Source organism: Carya illinoinensis, chromosome 13, assembly GCF_018687715.1.
Source record: "Carya illinoinensis cultivar Pawnee chromosome 13, C.illinoinensisPawnee_v1, whole genome shotgun sequence".
Taxonomy (NCBI): Eukaryota; Viridiplantae; Streptophyta; class Magnoliopsida; order Fagales; family Juglandaceae; genus Carya; species Carya illinoinensis.
The window spans coordinates 4532000-4550706 of record NC_056764.1 but is presented as its reverse complement, the minus strand read 5'-3'; the positions used below and the strand labels follow the sequence as shown (position 1 = coordinate 4550706).

The 18707-nt window shown below is 36.5% G+C and overlaps 4 protein-coding genes across 11 annotated transcripts in view; 1 reads left to right on the top strand and 3 right to left on the bottom strand.

Moving 5' to 3' along the window:
- The first annotated feature begins 311 nt into the window (after positions 1–311).
- On the top strand, positions 312–9423 carry LOC122291539 (beta-glucosidase BoGH3B-like). Of its 6 annotated transcripts, none has more exons than XM_043099307.1 (14): positions 312–439; positions 736–837; positions 940–973; positions 2379–2618; positions 3432–3636; positions 3953–4043; positions 4160–4305; positions 4822–5065; positions 6190–6294; positions 6439–6621; positions 6910–7114; positions 7724–8216; positions 8778–8857; positions 8963–9423. In XM_043099307.1, exons 2-14 carry the CDS (start codon positions 823–825, stop codon positions 8989–8991), a joined length of 2070 nt encoding a protein of 689 aa, XP_042955241.1. In that variant the 5' UTR covers positions 312–439; positions 736–822; the 3' UTR covers positions 8992–9423. The 6 variants fall into 6 exon arrangements, with proteins under 6 accessions (XP_042955241.1, XP_042955240.1, XP_042955238.1 ...); XM_043099306.1 differs by having other exon boundaries at positions 922–973; XM_043099304.1 differs by having other exon boundaries at positions 394–439; positions 736–973.
- Positions 9424–11967: 2544 nt separating this feature from the next.
- On the bottom strand, positions 11968–13434 carry LOC122291541 (steroid 5-alpha-reductase DET2-like). Its single transcript, XM_043099315.1, has 2 exons — positions 12973–13434; positions 11968–12622 (listed from the first exon to the last, which is right to left on the bottom strand). Exons 1-2 carry the CDS (start codon positions 13315–13317, stop codon positions 12149–12151), a joined length of 819 nt encoding a protein of 272 aa, XP_042955249.1. The 5' UTR covers positions 13318–13434; the 3' UTR covers positions 11968–12148.
- A 231-nt stretch (positions 13435–13665) lies between these two features.
- On the bottom strand, positions 13666–15108 carry LOC122292197 (3-oxo-5-alpha-steroid 4-dehydrogenase 2-like). Its single transcript, XM_043100432.1, has 2 exons — positions 14998–15108; positions 13666–14518 (listed from the first exon to the last, which is right to left on the bottom strand). Exons 1-2 carry the CDS (start codon positions 15106–15108, stop codon positions 14045–14047), a joined length of 585 nt encoding a protein of 194 aa, XP_042956366.1. The 3' UTR covers positions 13666–14044.
- A 1288-nt stretch (positions 15109–16396) lies between these two features.
- LOC122291538 (ubiquitin C-terminal hydrolase 13-like) overlaps positions 16397–18707 on the bottom strand; it is a 37723-nt gene continuing 35412 nt past the window's right edge. For 2 of the 3 annotated variants that reach the window (XM_043099302.1, XM_043099301.1), the window contains exons 28-32: positions 18147–18230; positions 17848–17964; positions 17639–17713; positions 17418–17504; positions 16397–16974 (exon numbers count right to left, since the gene is read on the bottom strand). In XM_043099302.1, the coding sequence (XP_042955236.1) occupies positions 16933–16974; positions 17418–17504; positions 17639–17713; positions 17848–17964; positions 18147–18230 (405 nt within the window). In that variant the 3' untranslated portion in view covers positions 16397–16932. The remainder of the gene's footprint in view (positions 16975–17417; positions 17505–17638; positions 17714–17847; positions 17965–18146; positions 18231–18707) is intronic. The other variant, XM_043099303.1, reaches the window with a different exon arrangement.

Genomic DNA, 18707 nt, shown 5'->3' with positions numbered 1-18707 from the left:
TGTAAGAGTGGCGAGGAGTTAATTAATAACTTATCCCCTGCGTAGACGCAACATATGTCATGCGAGGTTACCCGCTACCAACAAATTGACTTGTAGGTTTGGTGCTCGCCAGACAACATTCGCAACAGTTGACATTAGTATCTGAAGTTGGGCTCATCTACATTCTACACAGACCATTATGATGCTTTTTGTCACCATTCTTGAAGTCTCGAACATATCCCCAAGGCAAAACACAAAAGAATGAAGATGTGAAGGACACAATTGTCCGCAATGAAAATTGATAACTCTTCCTGGAACCCACGTTTCGACATGATTGGAATTTAAATTATTTTTTAGCTGCAATAGCTCTTCTTTATTATAAAGAATGCTTTGTTGCTTCATTTGTACTGCATTCTCAGGGATGCTTAAACTCCAACTCCCAAGGCGATTTAAGATTCGGGTAAATAAATTTCTCCACTTCTGATTTCTGATTTCATATAATGGAGTTTTTCCTCTGCTTTTGGCTGCTCTGTTTTTTCATCACGATTTCACAGAAATAGCCGCATCAGAGAGAGAGAGAGAGACAGAGAGCGAAAAAAAGCACCCACTCAACAATGGATTTCATAGTGGCTGCACAAGAAAACACCCATTATTGAAGAATGCTCTTCCCACCAACAGAAAAAGAAAATGGCGTCGAGAAATTTCATGAAAAGCATGTTAGAAAACTGATCGTCTCTAATTCTTTTCTCTTGACAGCTTGGCAACTGCCTTGGATGGACATTTTGAACCAGTGGTTATATTAGTCAACCTGCTTGTCTACTGTACATCCTGTTTCATGCACATATGGAGTCCAATCAGGTTATGTTGTTTGTTATCACCAATTTTTAAGAGATTTAACAGATCATCATTATGATTTAAATGTGTAATGACTTGACGATGCAGGACCTCCGATTTCTGCAGTTTGGTGTTTGTGCCAATGAGGAAATGCTCAATGGTTAGTCTTCTCTTTGTACTTCCAATCCTATTTGCGTAATAGCCAAGTTGCTCTAGAGAGATTCCGCGTCTTTGACATCGATGATTAATTAATTACTTTCCAAATGGTATGGTTCAATCCCTTTAATATATACTTTCATAACTATTTTTAATTTATCTCATCTTATTTTATGTAATTATAATATTTTTTTAAATTTTTATATAAAATAAAATAAATAATTCAAATTTTTTAAATTTAAAAATAAAATTAATCTTAAAAATATATATTTCAATAATATTTTTATTTAATTTTTATCTCAACTCATATCTTTTTACTTACAAAAATAATCGAGACATCGTAGAAATATAATAATTCTGGACAGTTGTAATATTCCACTTGACATGCATGAAATTGATTTTACCTGAAAACATTGAAAAGCGTGAATGAGAAAAAATAAAAGGAAAAATATAGTTATAAATATAATTATGTATTAATTTGTGTATTAATATGATGTGATTAGTCAAAAAATAAATTTTATTAAAAATAATATTAATTTAAATTTTAAATATAAATAAATTAATATTAATATATAAATTAGTGCACGATTATATTTATATATAACAAAACTCAAAATAAAAAGAGAGTTATTTTTGCCTCAATTTTTGAAAGAGAGACAGAACACTTGATGAAATTGAAAGCATTTGAAAGCAGATGTATCCGCAGATCATGGAAATTGTGAAAACGAACCCACGCGTTAAATTACACAGTACTTTTGGCGAGTGACAACCTATGAATTTTGATTGTTCCACCACGGGCATTGGGTACTGTGCTTGGCATTTGCTTCTCTCTACAAAAACGAGGTTTGTCGGTTAAGAGTCATAAATTCGTAAGAAAAAATTTAGCTATGAACACAATTATATATTAATATATGTACACCAATTTAAATTACGCTAAATTCGTAACGGGTGTGGTCAATACTCAATCAGGTCCCACTCCTTTTTCGTTCTTTACCTGCGCAGTATCCTTACTGCTCAATCACACTCGCACTCACATTCGGCTAAAGCCTCTTTCTTTATTCTGCTTTCTCTGTAACTGAAACTCTCTTTCTATCCCTCTCTCACCTCTATAACATACAGTCATACACACGCACGCACACGTTGTTGCTCTGAAACTGTTTTCTGCAGTGTCTGGTTTGGTGAAAGAACCTTAAGGAAAGGTAAAGAAAATAAGAGGCAATGCTGAATCTGAATGTTGTGCTTTTGAGCTGTATTTGCCTTTTCCTGGATATGTGGATAGGACCCAGAAAGAGGAACCTGTGATAGATCAGCTTAAAGTCCTTTGTTTCTATCATTTTTCATAGTAACCGAACAGAAAGATAATTTTTTCACTGTGAATAATTGGGTCTTGATTTAATGTGCGATATCAGCTGGAAGGAAAAAGAAGATGGTTAGGGTTCTAGTCCAAATAGTGGCCATAACGTGCCTGTGGTGGTGGTGGGCTTCATTGACAGATGCACAGTACATGAAATACAAAGACCCAAGGCAGCCGGTGGCGGTTCGCGTAGCTGACCTGTTGAGTCGAATGACTTTGGAGGAGAAGATTGGTCAGATGGTTCAGATTGATAGGACTGTGGCCAATCCTGGGATTTTGAAGTCTTACTTCATCGGTAAAAGGATTTAACGCAAAGCTTCTAATGTTGTCTTTCAATATATGTGCATTTGAGTTTATGGCACTAATCAATATCTAGTTTTAAATGGTCTACTATGTAATTAAATCTGTAATGTGTCGATTTTAATATCCTTTGTATGGTCCTACGCCATATTTTACACTTTTTCTCCGAATCTGGCAGTTCTTCTTGTTTGTTTTTCTCTTTGAAGATAATCATTTCATATATCTCTGTTCTCATAAAGTTGGAAGCGGAGAACTTGTGGGAACCCCCCTGGCTATGATATCAAATCTTTTGAGTTACATTAACTGTTTTTTTTTTAAGTAGTTACATGAACTGTTAGTGGTGTTTTTTTTTTTTATATGGGTAATCAAAAAGTTTTATTCATAATAATGGGCATAGCCAAGTACAGACGTATGCATGAGTAATACCAGAGTGAGATTTACAACCGAAAAAAGAAACTCATTGACAACAGGAACTGTTTGGGAGTTACAGATAATGAATAGAGCTTTTGAGTTATAAGTGCACTTGCCAAGAAAAAGAATAGTTAAAAATTGCATTATTTTTTATACTATTATGTTCCTAAACTGAAGTAGCGTACATAATTATATATTGATAATTATGGTGATTTACTTATTAAGATAAAGATGAGTATGAGTTCAAAGATAAACTAAAATAGGAGGATACATTGCCAATATGGGGCCAAGAAAGTTAACCATTAAGAAGATTTAGGAAAATTATGGGAACCAAAGATAATGAAGATCAATTTATATAAAACGTGATTGACTGCAACTTTCTTTGGACTTTTTGCAGGCAGTGTATTGAGTGGGGGTGGGAGTGCACCACTTCCAAAGGCTAGTGCAGAGGATTGGATTAATATGATTAATGAATATCAAAAGGGGTCTCTATCCACACGTTTGGGCATTCCAATGATCTATGGTATTGATGCTGTTCATGGACACAATAATGTCTTCAATGCTACAATATTTCCTCATAACATTGGTCTTGGAGCTACAAGGTAAGTATGAATTTGAAAATGATTTGGCATCTAGTTTAGAAAAAATTTGATATGGCATTGGTCACACAAGGAGGTAGTGCCTTCATTGTAAATCTCTATGGTTGAGTGCGTTTTAAATGCACCAGTTCAATACCTGTTAAAATTCCGTCTCTTTTGAATAGATACCTATCATGTTGATGTACATATAGTCTTTTAACGTAGAGGGATCATGTTAACACAACTCTTTTTGCATGATTTAGTGTTCATTTCTATTTACTCACCAAGGGGACAATAAAATGGATATGTAGACTTCCTAAGATAAAATCTTAATGGATAGGGATTCTGAGCTGGTGCGGAGGATTGGTGCTGCTACTGCTGTTGAAGTCAGAGCTACAGGGATTCCTTATGTATTTGCTCCATGCATTGCGGTAAAAGGATAGTCTGCATTTTCTAAATCAAATCATAAATTTTTAGCGAGTTTACTGCATACTTGAAGCTGTATAATAAATTCCTAATACGTGCTTCATATTTTAATATATGATAGGTCTGTAGAGATCCAAGGTGGGGACGGTGTTATGAAAGCTATAGTGAGGATCACACAATAGTGCAAGAAATGACGGAAATTGTTCCTGGATTACAAGGAGAGATTCCTGCTGATTCTCGGAAAGGAGTTCCATTTGTTGGTGGAAAGTATGAACTATAGAACAAATATAATGTTTTTTTTTTCCTTTTATTTTATTTTTTTTTTTTTTTGGGGGTTGGGGGGGGGGGGGGGGGAGCTTTATAAAGAAAAAGTAATAATTTCCTCATTTTTGAAAGCCGATATAGTAGGGACTATTAATGCCATTGTCTTCTTGTTGTTACTGCAAATATAGCAACAAAACTTTGAAATGCTTAAACACAGATACAGTCCAGTAAAAGCAACTCCTTGTCCTCTCTCACCCAACGTAAACTGTACAACCACTTTTCCATCTCTGGTAATAAGAAGTCAAAATGATCAAGTGCCTGTTTTGTCATCTCATAATTTCTTATTCTTGTTAATTAATTAAGGAGGCAGTAACTCCATAGCTAAAATCCCATACTGGAGGATAGTGGATACTTACCAGGATTCAAAACTAAAGAAGAAAGCACATGGTTCATTATAGACGGATTTGTGTTAATTTTAGTTTAATTATTTCCTCCATATAATTTATAAATTTCTTGCAGGAAAAAGGTGGCAGCTTGTGCGAAGCATTTTGTGGGAGATGGTGGGACAACTAAGGGAATCAATGAGAACAACACAGTCATTGACCGGCATGGGTTGCTCGGCATTCACATGCCTGCCTATTCTGATTCCATCATCAAAGGTGTATCTACAGTCATGGTTTCCTACTCAAGCTGGAATGGAGAAAAGATGCATGCAAACCGTGACCTAGTTACTGGCTTCCTGAAAGATACTCTTAGGTTTAAGGTTAATGTCCCTCTCTTATTTACATGCTTATTGTACTTTTTTCTCTGTTGTTAAACAACAGTAACCAGATCAGATGGACACTGTAGAAAGTAACATTATGTTTGTACCCAAAGAATGGGCATAGACACAGGCGAAATACCTGGCTTTGGCTACTTATATGTTTTTTTTTTTTTTTTTGATAAGTAAAAAAATGCTCTCTTTCATTAGATAAATCTTTCCTGTCTATTCTAAGTGATCCCTACCTTAATAGTTGAGGTAAGCGTAAGCTACCGCCACATGACTCCTCTTTCACAATCTAGCCCTAGCTAGATTCATATCCTTTGTCAAACAATTGGCAGTCAGTTCATCTTCAAAGAACCTATATTGATATTCTTTCATGTATACTCTTGTCCTTTACAACACCTTTGATTTGTTGATGTAAACAAGTCACTTACATATTCATCTAGTCGTTGGTCTTGTGGTATATGGAGCTTCTTCTCAAGTGCATCCATTTCACTTTCTAGCTTTTATGGTATTCCCCATTGTGCTTGTCAACATTTTCCTTTCGGCGACATTCTTTTTTCTGAAAAGTTTTCTTGACTGTGCAGCATGTAAATTGATAGGTAATTTTTTTTTTATAAGTAATAAGGTTTTTCATTGATATAAAGATAGGCATAGCCCAAGTACACTAGAGGAATATGAAAGCATACAACTATTTAAGAACTAGAAAAAAAATTGATAGGTGAATTTTGACCAATCAATAGTACTACACATGCAGGTCTTCTTCATTTATCTCTGTCAGTTTATGCTCAAGGTCTTCTGCAAAGTCCTTTATGAATGATTGATCACATTTTTAGAAACTGTCACTATATCATATGTTTTCAGTCATCAATCTTCATTGTAGTTTGTGTTCTATTTTTAGTAGATTGTTACATATCACAGTCTATTTGGTCTTGCTTCACCTATAGATTTGAAATGAAGCTTAAAATTCATTATGCTGTCCTCCATCTCTTTTCTGTTGTTATTCTACTTATTCTTGTTCTTCTTGCTGCTGCTGCTGCTTCGTCTGTTCTTCTCTTTTCTGTCTATGCAATCTGGATTCCTGTACCTCGTACTAATAACAATTACGCTTCGTTCACTCTCAGGGTTTTGTTATATCGGATTGGGAGGGTATTGATAGGATTACCTCACCACCGCATTCAAACTACTCGTACTCCGTCCAAGCTGCGATTCAAGCCGGCATTGACATGGTCAGTGGCTGTCTTTTGGGACAAATCTCGGAAAGAATCGATAAAATAACTATATGCTGCTTTACTATATTCAATACAAAATTCAAATCTGGATGAAACTATGTAATCATAAAATTCAAAGGCTTGGTTCTCTGTATTTAACAGGTCATGGTTCCTTTCAAATATACTGAGTTCATTGATGACCTTACCAAGCTGGTCAAGAACAGCATTATCCCAATGGATCGCATTGATGATGCTGTGGCAAGGATCTTGCTAGTCAAGTTCACTATGGGACTATTTGAGAACCCACTTGCTGATTTCAGCCTAGTCAATGAACTTGGAAGCCAGGTCAGTCAATCCGTTCTCAGCTTTTAACTTAGTTCGTTGATTTATAAGCTTTCAGTTGTTCTTTTACTTGATGAAATAGGTTTGCACTGTATTTTGATTAGATTAGATGGGCAAATAGCATTGTCTCTTATTGAAAGCACATACCAAATTTATTCCTTATAATTTCTGAAATTACAGCCAAGATGCAGTTTCCTGAATTATGTGGCCTCTCCTCATCAATATTATCAATATTCATAATATCTAGTGAAATCCTTTATAGCCAAATGTAATTTCTTGTTCCTTGACTAGGCACATAGAGACTTGGCAAGAGAAGCTGTGAGGAAGTCATTAGTGCTATTGAAGAACGGGAAAAATGGAACAAATCCTCTACTACCCTTTTCCAAGATGGCTCCAAAGATCCTAGTTGCTGGTAGTCATGCTGATAATTTGGGTTATCAGTGTGGTGGGTGGACAATCACATGGCAAGGATTTAGTGACAACAGCTATACTAGGGGTATGTTCTTTCATCTATACGAAATAGGCATTAAATCCCATTTTTAACATCTCTCACTTGGGCCACAATAATATAGAGGATCAATTTATTGGTTGCCAAGAGTTTGTCAATAGTGGAAATTAGATGGGAAGGTATTGCGTGTGAGTGGGGATAATTTTATCTCAGAATGGAAAATGTTTCAAAATGATGGTACTCTTCTAAATGGTTTCATATAGTCCAGGCAGTATTAAGAAACATTCGATGCATGTGATAAGTAATGTATATGGACTAAAACTTGGCTTCATAGGTTACTGAAATATTTTGTATACGGGTTTGATTTTCCTTGATTAGCATGGATTTGTCTCAGTGACTTTGGGACTAATGAACCTCAGTGGGATTCATATCCCCTTGCTTGAAGGTTTTGAAGGTTCTTTAGCAGATAGGTGTTCGGTAAGCTTCACAATAGCATGTCTTGTCTAGTCAGGATGTAAAAGCTACTGTTCTATAGTCGGCTTTTCTAATTCATTTTGATTAGTTTTTGGTAAAGCACCATTCTTTCTCATTTTCCATGTGGATGAGAATGCCAGATAATTTTTAGAAGTTAAATGCCAGTACCCCTTTCATTGGCAGGAACCACCATCCTTGGAGCCATCAATTCAACAGTTGACTCCAGTACGGAGATTGTCTACCGTGAGAATCCTGATAGCAACTTTGTCAAGTCCAACAGCTTTGACTATGCCATTGTTGTCGTTGGTGAGCACCCTTATGCTGAGAGTTTAGGGGACAGCATGACCCTCACTATGGCAGATCCTGGCCCAACCGTCATCAAGAATGTCTGTGAAGCTGTCAAGTGTGTTGTTGTCATAATTTCTGGTAGACCTATTGTGATTCAACCATATCTATCCTCAGTTGATGCCCTGGTGGCAGCATGGTTACCAGGAACTGAGGGCCAGGGTGTGACTGATGTCCTTTTTGGGGATTATGGATTCAGTGGAAAACTTTCCAGAACATGGTTCAGAACTGTAGATCAACTGCCAATGAATGTCGGGGATTCACACTATGATCCACTGTTCCCATTTGGGTTTGGGCTCACAACTGAGTCTGTCAAGGAACTTGTGAGAAGGTAAATTTCTATTAAGTGCTTATGTTTTGATACCTCCATTAAGCGCCAAAGAATTTCTGGATTAGGTGTGAATATTCAACCAAGGGCTTCTCGGAAATAGTGTCTGAACCTTTGGATGCAAGAGATCGATTCAATAGGAGATTTCGACGCTAAAAAAAGTGAACCCTGGTGTTTCTTTTCTCGGTTTCTTTCCCCATTGACTGTTGTTTAACTTGTTTCTAACTTTGAATTTGTTTCTTGAAGTCAATCGTAGACATGAAGAATACTTTCTATAGATAAATTCAGTCATGGCATTTGCTCCGAGTTTATATATATATATATATATATATATTTTCTCTGTAGCATCTGAGGTGAAGCAGTTTTATCTTCTCAATTTGTTGTGACAGTCTTTTTTTTTTTTTGGTCGATTTAAGTTTGTGATTGCTTCATCAACGAATCATTAGATGTACTGAGGTTTCATATTGGCATATTTTCATGTTGTTGATGTCATTTTTGTGATATAATCGTTTCTTATTTATGAAATAACTTGTATGTTTTTTCACCTATGTACTTACTCTACAGGTCAACCTCAGCTGGTGTAGGCCAAAAGCCATATAAACTTGCCAATATAGTTTCTGTAATTGCAATTTTGTATTTCACAGGTATGGCTTTTTACCCACATAACCTGAACGGACTATGCATTGAATTGGCCATCTTGCACTATTGTTGTACTGACCATTTGCCTTAAATGTTGACTAACGCTGCAGCTTCAAGGGGCTTCCGACAACTGACTTAATGGGATTTGGTGGACGGTTTAGCACTTGAAAGTACACTAGATGCTCTTAATTTACGAGTATTAGACTGGCTTCTGTTTGCTTACAGAAGCTTCCACGGCAATTGGCTTCCAAATTAACTAGTGCATCCCAGTGTTCCCCAATTTTTTGATGAGTATCCCAGTGCTCCCTAAAGTATACTTACCGTTGCAAATCTATATATGTTCTGTCTTCGTGCCCTCTTGGTCTGGTGCCTGGGGGGTTTGCATGTAGAGATAGATGTTAATTACGGCCACAAAAGTGGGAGAATTTGGTGTACTAAATTATCTTAGATGGAGCCCTGATTTCATTGCACACATGTGAACTGTAGCCTATTTGAACATGGGATCATTTGACAGCAAAGATTTATTGAAAATTGTTGTCGGAATAATTGATTTTAAGGTGTTCCAATGGTAGTCTTGTCTAGTCTTGTTGATTTCATGAATATGGATTAAAAAAATGTGGATCCGAAGTTAAGAATGCTGAAAGGAGAAGCAAATGGGAGAGAAGGACTTATCCAAAAGAGTTCTTGGCGTAAAAGTAGCCCTCAAAGGGACTTTATATGTACAAAAATAATATGCATCCCGTCCCAAATACACATTCTCCTTTATAGATACCGTCGAAGGATATCTCGAAATTCATTGGGATCATCTTCTCTGTTGGTTTACGGGACAATGCATGCCAGCATCTGTATCATTCTCTTGACTTTAGATTCAGATTCATCTTCAAAAAGAGGATATTTTCCTTCATGTAAGTTGAGAGTACTCTATTCAATAGGTTAGAATCGTTAGATTGTGTTTATATTCATGTCTGGGGTCATATCGATTAAAATTTCAAATACACTATATATAAATGAGTGGTACCAATAGTAAACCTATCATTATCTTATATATATATATGTATATATATCTAAAAGTATTTATAGAGTTCGCTGTACAAAACTCATAAAAATCTAGCTGTTATATGTCTTCATTAATTTATAGTGGTGACAAAATTGACCTAGGCTTCGTACGGAGGTCCATACCTATTGAGGAAAGTGGTTTGGAAATTCATGATTTTGAGGATATGCAAAAGGCTCTTCATATAAAATTTGTTTGGCATCTTTTTACAGGTAAGTCTTTATGGGCTGATTTCTTTAGAGTTAAATATATTCAGAACAATCATTTATCTCTTTTGACGCCTACAAAGGACACTCAGTTTTGGAAATCCATTATTTGTTGTCCGGATGTATTAACTAATTCTAAGTGGCTAGTACGCGAAGGGAACATCTTCTTCTGGTTTGACAATTGGGATAGGGGGTCCTCTTAGTACCCGGTATCCAGTTATTGAGTAGCCTTTGTTAAAAATTAAAAATTGTCGCATTAAGAATGGTTGAGATATCCCTTTATTGGAGAGGCTTGTGGGTTATCAAAAAGTTTCTGAATTGTGTCAGTTCCTAGATAGGAGGAAGGATGGATATGAAGGATGGATATGATGTCCTAGCTAGGAGGAAGGATGGACATTATGTCTTAATTTGGTTGAAGGATAGTGATGGCAAATTTTCGACCAATAGTACTTGGGATTATATCCTGGTGAGAGCTTCTCCTTTACCTTGGGTTCAGTGGGTTTGGCACAACTCTCTTCCTAAGAAAATATCCATATTGATGTGGAAGGCTTACAACAATTGTCTTTGTGTTGATGAGAAAATCAAGTCTGTTGGTATTCCTCTGGTTTCTAAGTGTGATTGTTGCCTTGTGAGTCACATTGAGGAGTTGAATCACGTGCTTTGTACTGATGATTTCGCTAGACGTATTTGGTGTATGGCTGCCACTCAGGTTGGTGTGCAAATGGGTGTTTTCCGGACTTGGACTGAACAAATTAACTTTTGGTTTCGTCGTGCAAGTAAGTCTTCTCAACTCCATACTATTTTTGGTATTCTCTCTTCTATAATTTCTTGGCAGCTTTGGAATAGGCAATGCAAAGCTCGGTATGATAATAAGGCAGATTCATTTGCTTCAGTTTAGCAAGCTATTAAATATTGGATTCGTAAGATCATGAACTCGAATATGAAAGTCTCTTATGTTTCTAATAAGGATGTTGCTATCTTGAATAGATTGTATATTACTGTTGTTTTTCCTAAGCCTAAGATTGTTCGTGTGGTGAGGTGGTCAAAACCCCTTCAGGGTTGGGTGAAACTGAACACTGATGGTAGTAGCTTGGGAAATCTTGGGCTGGTGGGTGCTGGGGGAATTATTCGTGACAGTTCTGGTAGGCTTTGGGCACTTTCTCTGTTTTTCTAAACCAGGGATCTAATAATTTTGCTGAAATGAAAAGTTTGTTGGAGGGGGTTAAGAGGTGTTCTCAGTTAGGTATTCCTTGGGTTCAGATTGAGATGGACTCTCAGCTTCTAGTTAATTGGATTACTAAAGGTGAGTGTAGTATTGGTATCTGGAGGATTTTTGGGATGAATTATTTGCATATTTAGCTTGCATGCAGTATCATGTGAAGCATGTTTATCGTGAGGGTAATGCTGTGGCAGATTTTCTAGCCAAAAGAGGCTCTAGGGGTGTTTTCAGATTGGTATACTGATAACAATTACATGCCGAGCCAGTTACGAGGTCTTCTTAGAATGGACAGAATTGGTCTTCCTTATTTGCGTACTTCATAGTTTTTGTCCTAGGTTTGTTTGCTTCTCATATATCTAATATTTTTGCCTTCAATTGTATGTGTGATGTTTTTGCAGGTTTGGTTTGGTTTTATGGGTTTTCTAGTTGAGTTTGTGTTTCTTACTTTTGGACCCTTTATAATTTGTTGGTTTACTAGGCTTAGTCTTTTTTTGATGACTGAAATTTGTTTTTTATACTTATTTGTAATTCCTAGGAGTCTGAGATGTAACCACAGTTTTCCTCTACCATAAGTGAGGGCTATCAATAAAATTAGAGTACTGTCATCTTCTTTAAAAAAAAAAAAGTAAGAAAATGTTGCGGCTACAAGTCAATAAAATGGACTTTTATCATCTGAACTCAAATCTATATTGACTTTTACACTCAAACAAGGAAAAAAATAAAGCAAGAAAACATTTGCCTATTGCTATGGGAAGTAGACATTACAGGTCATGTATCCAAACTCATCATGCATTTCAATTGAGTTTTATTTTACATTCTAGAACACACATGGAATGAGAGCCTTGACATCCTTAGAGAAATCTTCAAATTTAGAGAAGTACCATCTTCTTGTAGCATAACTTCTTCCCATCAGGTAGAAAACAGTGCCCAGAGTGAAAGAGAATGTATACCATGTCTGAGATATGAATGAGATCCCTATGAAATCTATGATTTCAAAAAGATAATGTGGGCATAGCACTAGGTCAAATAACCCACCCTTGGGAATCCTATATTCTTTGTCACCCTCTCCCCTCCTCAGTTTGGAGAGCAGGAAATGGTGGTAGAAGTTGCCACTGATACCAATAAGAAACAGCAAAACTCCAGGATACATCAAATCAACAGGTGGCTCTGGCACCCCTTGTGTTAGGTGTTGGGCATAGATCATGGTTGCTGTGGACAAGAAGTAACTAAGAGTGATGGGAATTGCAGAATCAAGAACCATCGAGCCGCCGTATTTGTGTACAAAGAGTACCTATAAAACATCACAAACAAACAAATTTAAATCAAAGCACACCTGGAACAAAAGGCCCTAAAGCCTTGTCTTTCTTTGGTTTGTTTCTTTATGTTATTTGCTCGAATAGCTCACACCACAAAATCACCCATAACATCTGCCCAGAATATTGATTATAAGGAAGAAAAATCTGATGCAAACGCATAAAAAATCTGTCCTGGGTCAGTGTCACGTGAGTTTCTTCCCATTTTTACACAAAATTAACCAAAAATATTACTTTTTCGGTTGTGCGAGTCTAAAATCTAAACCAAAAAGTAAAATTTAATTATTTAACCAATATCGTTCAAGCAGAGATAGAAACAAAATTATACCTCAAAGATCCTCTTAAAGAAATGAAGAGTTAGAGCAGAATCAAGCAGTAAAAGCCGGAGATCCTGATGTGGGAAAATCACAAAAGAGGTGAGACCAGCAAGAAATGCAGGAGTATAAAGAAGGAGCATGCCCGTTCTGCTAGAAAGTTTGATCTGCTTTCCTTCTCTTCTTGTTCCAGATTCTGGAGAAATTACGTTCCAAAACTTGGAATATTGCAAGTGCCTTCCTCTTACTTCGGAGAACCCAGTGTAAGCTAAAGATGTGAAGCTAATCACGGACATTGCCGTGACGAAAAGAGAATTGGGTGGTGGGAAAATAAATCTCTGCAAAATGGAGACCACCATGGTTAACACCTCTTCTGCTCTCTCTCTCTCTCTCTCTCTCTCTCTCTCTCTCTCTCTCTCTTCTCTCTCTCTCTCTGTGGGTTTATGCTGTTAACAGTTGGGTGGGAAATTAATGCATCAAACAAACTTAAGTCTCGTAGGTGTTTATATACAAAGAGAGGTTGTGAAGTATGGGGCATCGATCTCTCCACGTAGTTGATAAAATTGTTACACCACAAAATGCATGTATTCTAATTTTCAACTAATAAATTAATGTGAATGAATACGGCTGTTTCTTTGACTCAAACATCTTATCTCTGACCTTTTCTTGTAAGACTATTTGTTTGGTGTTAAAGGATTCAGCCCCACGTTTTTGTGATATCCCTAAAAATGATTAATCTACTAAATTCTTGTCACATAAACGGTCCTATAGGGTATAAATATTTTGCTAGTAATAAATATTGTAAAGCCCATTTGTGTGTCAATCTTTCTCTTTTTTGAAACTTTCAAATTCAGACAAGAACTTGAGAGGACCTTGATAGATGATCTTTTGATTAAGATAAATAAAATCTCATAATTTAAAAAATGTACAGAAGAATCAATTTGATATAAAACGAAAAAGACTTTGGGGATATAAGATAAAAGTCAAACGACATCATATTATTTAACTTTGATAACAAGAATGTTAACTTTGTAAGATATATTTTTCAACAAAAACCAACCATGCATTTAAACTGTGCTTCACATTCTAGAAAACATAGGGAATGAGAGCCTTGACATCCTCAGGAAAATCTTCAAATTTTGACAAGTACCATCTCCTAGTGGCATAACTCCTTGCTATCAAGTAAAACACAAAGTCTAGTGTGAGACAGAATGCATACAATGTCTGAGAGATGAATGACATCCCTAAGAGATCTATAATTTCGAAAAGATAATGTGGGCATATCACCAAGTTAAATAAACCACCATTTGGAATCCTATATTCTTTGTCACCCTCTCCCCTCCTCAGTTTGGAGAGTAGGAAATGGTGGTAGAAGTTGCCAATGATACCCACAAGAAACAGCAAAATTCCAAGATACTTTAAGTCAACTGGTGGCTCTAAACTTCCTTGTGTCAGGTGTTGGGCATAGATCATGCTTGCAAAGGACACAAAGTAACCAGAAGAGATGGCAATTATAGAATCAAGAACCATCCCGCTGCTGTATTTGTGGACAAATAGGACCTATAAATACAATACAAACAAGAAAACACATTTGACCAAGTACGAAATCAAGGGAAAATTCAAAAAACAGAAAGGCACCATGTGATAAAACGTGTATTTCTTTTGTTTGTTTCTTAATTTTATTAGCTCTAAATAGTTAATAACACAAAGCAATTCAAGAAGCTGATTGATGCAAAGGAAGAGAACTTTATTGTTGCAACACATGAAAATCTATACTAGGTCAGTGTCAAATGGGGAGAGAATATTATACCTCTAAGACTCTCTTAAAAAAACGAAGGGTTATAACATAAACGAGCAATAAAATTCAAAGATCTTGAATTGGGAAAAGCATAAAGGATGCGAGACCAACAAGAAACGTGAAAGTATAAAAAAATAGCATGTCTGTTCTGCTAGAAATAATAATTTACTATCAGTTTCTTCCCAGATTCTGAAGAAATTGCATTACAAAATTTGGAGTACAACATGTGCTTTCCTCATACTTCGGAGAACCCAATATAAGCAGACGATGTCAAGTTAATCACTGACAATGCTGTGATGAAAAGAGAAGTGGATGCAGGGAATGAAAAACTCAGCAAGATGGAGACCAACATGGTCAACTCCCTTTTGCACACTCTCTCCCTCTCTCAGTTTCTGCAATATACCATCCAAAGTTGGGGGGGTTTAGGGTGTCCCGTGGATTGTTTTCTTGAACAAAGAGAGGCACATATGAATGGAGCATCCGATGTCTTAATGCTGTTGGAGTAACATGGCCACATATCGTCGACGCATATATAAAAGGTTCTTCACGGGCAGGGCATAACCAAATAAATAATTTGTAACGTTTATTAAAATTAACGTCTTATGACACTGTTTTAAATGCGACAGCATCTTATTATATTAACTAATGTCCATAACAACCTTAATAAAAATTTAATACAAAAAAAATTCTAAAAACATTTTAAAAAAAAAATGAAGGGGGCGACAAAACTTTTGATGGCAGCCGGCGAGCCGCGGGCCACTCCAAAGTGGATAAGCGTTAGGAGACTGAGTTGAAGACTCCAAAGAATTAGTAGCGAATCCACTCTTGCAGAAAAGTTGGGGGTGGTCCGGCCACTCCTTTATTTCTTTTTTTTCATTCTAAATATTTAAATTGAGCAGCTTTATTTTATTTTTTTAATTGGGATGAATGAATTAATTCTCATGTCAACCGCATCCACTTACAAACCACTCGGTGATAATTCAGTTTGTGCTTTTTCGCATTTTCCTTTCAAAAAATCCAATTCAAAAGGTTGATAAAGCGATGCAGCTTAACAGATGACGCAAGGGAGGTTATGAGATAATGGACTTTATGTTCACATTTTAGATATAAATTTGAGTTTCAAGCATTAGAGGAAAACGGGTTAAAAAGTCTAGGGCCAATCCATGCAACTTTTTTATAAAGAGCACCAAAATATGAACCATTTTTCACACGTTCTTCTGTTCTACCTAGCCAAAATGGTAATTATCCTGGATGGGACATAATAATTGCAAAGGCAAGATGAGCTAGGAAAGATAATTTTCAGGTGGCTAGGTAGCTAGGAATTATGTGTTGGACAGATGTTTTGGGATCAAGGCTATATGCTATTAGTTCAATTGCTTAATAAGAAACCACCACTAAAGAGAGTCCTCACAATAGGTGGCAGCACATCCTACCTAGTGCTCGTACAATGCTTGAAATATAAAGGCTATTTATTCCATCCTTTAATCACTCCCCCCTCCGGCTCTTCCTCCTCTCTCAACACCTTTCTAAACTGAAGCTGATGAAGAAATCATAATGCTGAAAAACTATAGAGGAGCGTGTAAGACAATGGCTTTAGGCCACAATAGCACGTAGCCACTTAAAAAATTAATAAAGAAAAATGGACAAAAGGATCAAATAATTGATAGGATTCTTGTAGTTAATTTAGGATGAGGGCGCACCTGAGGGATGTTTCGGTAGTTTCCTTTTTCACACAAATCCTCGAAACCAAACTAAAAATATTACACAACAGGATGATGATAAGACAAAAATAGGAATTAAAACTAGAAACACACCTAAACCCCACCCTCTATGCATCACCCACCCCCAAAAATCTTATGCACTAGATTACAATAGAATTATAGGTAAAATGACACCTACTTAAATCTTATAAATGGTTGCCTGAAAGTGAGACCGAGAGAGAAGTCTGAGCTATAGAACAAAAAATAGCATCAAGATTAAAATTTATAAACACCCCCTTCATCCCCAACAAAAAAAAAGTTACAGGTGTACGATCGATCAATTATTACTCTTCCAGAAACTGACCGCAAGCTTCCATTGTGCTTCAATCACTCTTTTCACGAAGCTGCAACTCCATCTGTAGGTTGGGTGTCATATTTTGGGACCATCAGATGAAATGGAGAAACGTCCATTTTTTCTAATTGTATATTTTCACCGGCTTCTCAAATGTGTGACGATTCTGCAAAATTGATATGCAAAGTCACCACAAAGGCTGCAAATATATTACTAGCACCATCATCTTCATCGCATTAGGGGAGGCCATTCCCCTCCAAAATAATAATAATCATAATAATAATAATAATACGTAAATTATGTTTGCTATGAAAACCTCTCAAGTATTATGATGCCAAAAGATTATAAAGAAACACCATATGCCTTCCCCTAAAAGAGAGGCAGCCCGAACCAATTAACGTATTGTGCAGATCATTACCAGTACAGGCCAGTGTACTGGGTGAAAGCAAGAGCTGTGAGCACGATCATCTTTGTTGATTCTCTCAATCATTGCAGAAGGCTTATTACTTCAGATTGTTCTCTAATTCGTTTAACATCTTTCTTTTCAGAAAGTTCCTTTTAATACCAACACAATTAGAGACCTTGAAATAATGCAAGGCAATTACATACCTGATTGGCTGCATATGACCTCTTAGGAGCATTGTCTGTGTGTTCGAGCCCAAGATACTGCTCCCAAGCACCATAAACATCCCTTCTCTACAAAATCAAAGTGACTCGGAGAAATGAGGGCTAACAGCTTAACACCATTTAAATTTTGGGCATGTTTAGTGTTGGAGAGAGAGAGAGAGAGAGAGAGAGAGAGAGAGAGAGGGAGAGAGAGACACACACACCTGAAACCGACTAGACACAATATCAGAGTCCTGGAGATACTCTGGACGCCCCAATGACAAAAATGCAAACTTCCACTGAAGAAACAATTATTGCATGAGGGCAAAAGGTGAGATAAACTTCAAAAACAAGCTAAGCTTATGGTCTAAAACTGCATGGTGCAAAATCACATAAACATGATAGGAAACAACGGAAGACATGAAGAACATACCTTGGAAAACTCCTCATCAGGAACTAGCAACTTTTTCTGAACCCGCGCTTTAACTTCAGCTAATGTCTCACCTTCATGGATAACTAAGAAAAAGGGTTCCCCAAAATTTTGAACCTGCTGTTAGATCCAAAAGACAACAGAAAAGAGTTAAAAAATAAGCACAGAACATGTAAATCTCAGTTAACCAAGTGACAAATAGCTTCATAGAATTATGCCAACAAACATTAAAAAAAAAAAAAAGAGAACCGACTCGTAGAACCAGAGGGATTGACAAATAGCCATCCATAAGTACTCAGTACCTGGTTCTGTGCTGTATCCTTCATAAAATGATAAACATGAATTAAACGGTCATGAGGACCAAGGTTTTTCTCCTCTTCAGGAATCTGCGGCAACAAGAAATCAACGTTAGACTCTAATCTCATGCACAAAGGAAACTTCCATTTAAAAGAAAATTACACTATCATGAAATCTGAGAATCTGAATTGGCCACCACAAGTTGGTCTCAGAGAGTTTATGTTCTGATCTATAAAAATAACGTAATAACCCAAAAAGAGACATTTCTCAAAGACCAGTACCCCACGTCAAAGATGTTCTTTTGAAGAATTTCCAAAGACCTACATGTCAAACAAAGAGAGTGGCGAGGGCTGAGGTGCCCTCTAAATTGATACTATTCTTTTGTTTTTTTGACAAGTCAAAAAAATCAGTCTAAGGTCTTATCATTTCAACTGGTTCCAAAAAAATCAAATCAAAGAACCAGATTCATTCAAGCAACTAACAGTTAACAAAAAGGAAAAAAACACGTGCATGCGCACACAGAGTAAAACCTCCCACTCATCTAAGCGCCTAAATATAAGTAACTT

Coding starts and splice junctions, on each gene's coding strand:
- LOC122292197 (XM_043100432.1), bottom strand. CDS start 15,108: ATGTTGGTCTCCATCTTGCTGAGTTTTTCATTCCCTGCATCCACTTCT. Junction 14,519..14,997: donor CTTATATTGGGTTCTCCGAA/GTATGAGGAAAG, acceptor TTGTATTTATAG/GTCCTATTTGTCCACAAATA.
- LOC122291539 (XM_043099304.1), top strand. CDS start 898: ATGTGTAATGACTTGACGATGCAGGACCTCCGATTTCTGCAGTTTGGT. Junction 974..2,378: donor CAATGAGGAAATGCTCAATG/GTTAGTCTTCTC, acceptor GTGCGATATCAG/CTGGAAGGAAAAAGAAGATG. Junction 8,858..8,962: donor TGCAATTTTGTATTTCACAG/GTATGGCTTTTT, acceptor CTAACGCTGCAG/CTTCAAGGGGCTTCCGACAA.
- LOC122291541 (XM_043099315.1), bottom strand. CDS start 13,317: ATGGTGGTCTCCATTTTGCAGAGATTTATTTTCCCACCACCCAATTCT. Junction 12,623..12,972: donor TCTTTAAGAGGATCTTTGAG/GTATAATTTTGT, acceptor GATGTTTTATAG/GTACTCTTTGTACACAAATA.